This window comes from Epinephelus moara, chromosome 4 (assembly GCF_006386435.1).
Source record: "Epinephelus moara isolate mb chromosome 4, YSFRI_EMoa_1.0, whole genome shotgun sequence".
NCBI classification, from domain to species: Eukaryota; Metazoa; Chordata; class Actinopteri; order Perciformes; family Serranidae; genus Epinephelus; species Epinephelus moara.
In genome coordinates, this window is record NC_065509.1 from 3,957,831 (window position 1) to 3,962,035 (window position 4,205).

General features: G+C 40.2%; 1 protein-coding gene across 1 annotated transcript in view; it reads right to left on the reverse strand.

The window, feature by feature from the left end:
* Positions 1-431: 431 nt before the first annotated feature.
* The window catches only part of LOC126389352 (uncharacterized), a 7,886-nt gene continuing 4,112 nt past the window's right edge, over positions 432-4,205 (reverse strand). Inside the window, exons 4-5 of the mRNA XM_050043002.1 lie at positions 3,506-3,772; positions 432-2,795 (exon numbers count right to left, since the gene is read on the reverse strand). Coding sequence (XP_049898959.1) covers positions 3,534-3,772 — 239 coding nt within the window. The 3' untranslated portion in view covers positions 432-2,795; positions 3,506-3,533. The remainder of the gene's footprint in view (positions 2,796-3,505; positions 3,773-4,205) is intronic.

The window sequence follows — 4,205 nt, forward strand, 5'->3', positions numbered from 1 at the left end:
TAATTAACAGTTTAATAATATTTAAATAACCACTATAATGTATTACTTAACATTAATTAACATATTAGTAAATGCATTAATAAGCAGTTAATTAATGCCTACTGCTCAGAGTTAATTAATACATTATTACGCATTAGTAAAAGTTACATAATATAATTAGTTATCCTTATGTATGCATTACTTAGTATTTATTAATACATTACTTTTTTTTTTATTTTTTTACATCCGCTAGAACAGCTTCAGTCTTGTGTAGCTGAATCTTTTTTCTTTTTTCTTTTTTTTTTTATTAATGTTTTGGTCAGACAATTACAAAGAAATAACTGTTACATTATTATAGTTACATGAATAACCATACAGTGTGTCCTTGTTCAGTATCTGCCCAGTCTTTTTTTTTTTTTTTCTTTACAAGCAAACAAAAATAAAAAGGAGTCTGCAGTCCAGCAACAAACATACAAATCAAGCCAGACAGCCAACACAGAACATAAATCCACAAAACAAAAAACAAAACAAAAACACAACACCCTAGGAAGTCTACATACATACACTTACATACAGTATACACATCCTGTACCTGAACCAAATAATAAAAATTATGCTGAGGTAGGTAGTGTCATCCTTTCATATCCAGCAACTGAGCTAGGAATGGGCCCCATACTTCATTAAATAGATCTTTCCTCCCAGCCACCCTATAGGTGACCCGCTCATAGCTTGCCATTGAGCTTAGTACCTCTATCCATTCCTTAAAAGTGGACAAGGTGGGAGATTTCCAGTGGCATAAAGTTATCCTACACCCTGTTATCATAGCTAAACGACACCATGATTTTAGGCATTTTGACATTTGAACATTATCTGGTAGTAATCCCAAAAGACACAATGTGGGGTTTTTGATATAGTATACCAAACATCTTATTCAAGAACGAAATTATTTCATTCCACATGTCATTAGTTTTGTCACAATCGTATAACATATGCACCAGAGTTCCCACCTTTCTATTACATCTCCAACATATGTCACAGTTTCTGAGTTTCAGTCTTGCTAATTTGGAAGGAGTCCAGTAGGATCTATTTAATATCTTATAACAAATGAGTTGTGACTGTGTTTCACGTGAGTAACAGTACCATGATGCATAGAGTTTCTTCCAATCAATTTCTGGAATCTCCCGATCTAGGTCCCTATCCCAACATACTTTCAGACCATCCAGTTTTGGCACTTGTGTACTTCTAATAAATTCATAGAATTTTGATGCTCCTCTGTTTTTATCTCCTATCTTATGTTAAATTTCCTGAATTCCAGTTGTACCATGCTGGATATGTTCTTTATTTGAGAGAATGCAATGTCTGATTTGTAGAAATCTCCAAAAATCTGAATTACACAAATTATATTTATTTTTTATTTCGTCAAAGGATCTGAATCCAACATCTCCCATCACATCCTCAAGAATGTGAATACCAGACCTAATCCATTTATCCCAAAAGAAACTCTTCTTATCTATTAACAGTTTCTTGTTATACCATATGGAGGATCTGCTTGATAAATATGGATCGGCTTTCGTTATTTGATGTGCTATTCTCCAAGACTCTCTGGAAAAAGCCAGTACCGGGTCTTGGAAGGGAACCGGCCTATCTGTTTGTGAAAGAAAGGCCTCCACAGAAAAAGGATACACTAGTTGCTCTTCTATCCTGACCCACAGAGGGGTCCTTGTAGGGGGTAGGTGAATTTTAGATAGCTGAGATAAAGAAAATGACAAATGATACGAGTCTATTCGTGAAAGTGCTAATCCCCCCTTGTCTTTTGCAGCATATAGCTTGGTCCGATTAAACATGGGTTTTTTTCCTGACCAAATAAACTTCTCTATCATCCCGTTATATGTTTTAAGTAGTGAGGGAGGAAGATGTAGCGGTAACATGCAAGTGATATAATTGATCTTGGGAGTTACAATCATTTTTACCAAATTGAGTCTGCCAATCAAGGAAATATACAATTTATCCCAGTTTTGTAACAGAATTTGGGTTTTCTGAATGAGTGGCTTTTCACCGACATATTACTTTGCAGTTGCTATTTCGCCAGCGGTATACGTACTTTTGCAATTTCAATTTATAAAATAACGGGGAAAACAGCTAGGTTGGCTCAGCCCGCTTCTCCTAAGCAGCCATCTTGGGCGCGTCACCACCGGAAGTCCCTATTAATACATTACTTAATATATTAGTAAAAAGTTAATAATGTCTCTAGTAATCATTTACTAAAGGTGTTTATTTGGAGTGAATAAGCATTAAGTAACAGCTACCTAATACATCTACTAATCATTCACTAATGGTGTACATGTTAGATGACAATATGGTGAGGGGGCATGAACATAGCAGCACAGTGTGTGTATGTGTGTGTTTATGCTGCAGAGCCCAGGCTGCCCTTTGTTTACCCTACCTGGAAATGTCCGCTCCCTGTCGATCAGTCTTCCCGCTCAGTCAGTCTACCCGTCTGTCTATCTACCCAATCTGTCAATCTGCCTGTATGTCAGTCTACCCCTGTCAGTTTCCACACTGTCTCCCCCCTTTCAGTCTCTCACTGACCCGCCCGTCAGTCTCCCCACTGTCTGTTAGTCTCTACACTGTCTATCAGTCTACCTGTCTGTCCATAAGTCTATCCCCAGCTATTGCGAGCTCGGCAATCGCTGCAGTCTTCACAATAGTAAGTCTGTCTATTCCATACTTCTCGAAGGATTTGGCCATATTCTTCCCCGTCTGGAAAATGGCAAGGACTTCCTTGTACCTCTTCACCACATCTCCTGGTCCTCCAACTAATATAAACACATAAGAACAAGAAGGAATGTATCATTTGAATCATGAGATTGATGAGAAGAAAAAACACAATCATTGTATTATACTGTCAATGTTCAATGTTCCGCGGGACACACTGATCCCATATGTGACACCTCATTCCGCGGGACACACTGATCCCATATGTGACACCTCAATACAGTGTAGAAAGGGGTTTTCTGCCACAACTTCACCAACTCACAAGGTACATGGATAGTGAGGAAACACCATGACACACAGGGAATTAGCAAAGACTAAATTAGGAGAAAAGGAGGGGGAAATGCTTAATAAAAATGGACACATTTGGGGTGAATAATTTTTGGAAATTAACATTGATTTGGAACGTACTGGTCCTTCTAGTACACCCCTCTATCAGCGTGTGATGAGTGATTGATCTACTTGTAGGGACAACAGACAGAACACATACAGCCCAAGCCAGCCAAGAAATACGCTTCACATACCCCGCTGGCGAGAGCGATGTTTACTTTTCTACGCCTTTTTCTCCTTCTTATTCTTTCTTTTCTTCCCACTCTTCTTTCCCTTCCCTTTCCCCTTCTTCTTCCTCTTTCTGTCCGGCGATGAATCGGAACTCTCTGACGAATCAGAGCTGGACTCAGAGTCGTCCTCACTGTCGTCTTCACTGTCATGCTGCATCTCAGNCCAAGCCAGCCAAGAAATACGCTTCACATACCCCGCTGGCGAGAGCGATGTTTACTTTTCTACGCCTTTTTCTCCTTCTTATTCTTTCTTTTCTTCCCACTCTTCTTTCCCTTCCCTTTCCCCTTCTTCTTCCTCTTTCTGTCCGGCGATGAATCGGAACTCTCTGACGAATCAGAGCTGGACTCAGAGTCGTCCTCACTGTCGTCTTCACTGTCATGCTGCATCTCAGATCCCCCCATCGCTTCATCATCACTGTCTTCTCTTCTGGACTGCTGAGCCCCCTTGAGACTTGCCAAAGCTATGGATGCAAGGATTGATAGTTGATTACACCAGCTTGATTGCTTATTGTATACAAACACCTACAACAACAAACACAGCTATGACAAACTTTTGCACCCACAGCATACACACCCATCATTCTTTAACCCTCGAGCCAGGGGCGGAAATCCCGGGGGGGACAGGGGGGACATGAATCCCCCTTCAGTAAAGCTGTCCCCTCCTAGAATCATTTGAGACACAATTAATAATTTTTGAACAATGCAGTGGTATTTATTAAAAGCACAATGTAAGCGGTGCTCATTATAATCGCGCAATAATGTGCTATTTAAATCTTAAAAGATTTAGTCCCCCCCCTCCCATTCCTAGTAGTGGTATATCCCACACTCTTTCCAACGGGCGGGGCTGCTTGGCAGCAGTAGCAGCGTGTGGCTGGACCCCGGCTGCCCACATCG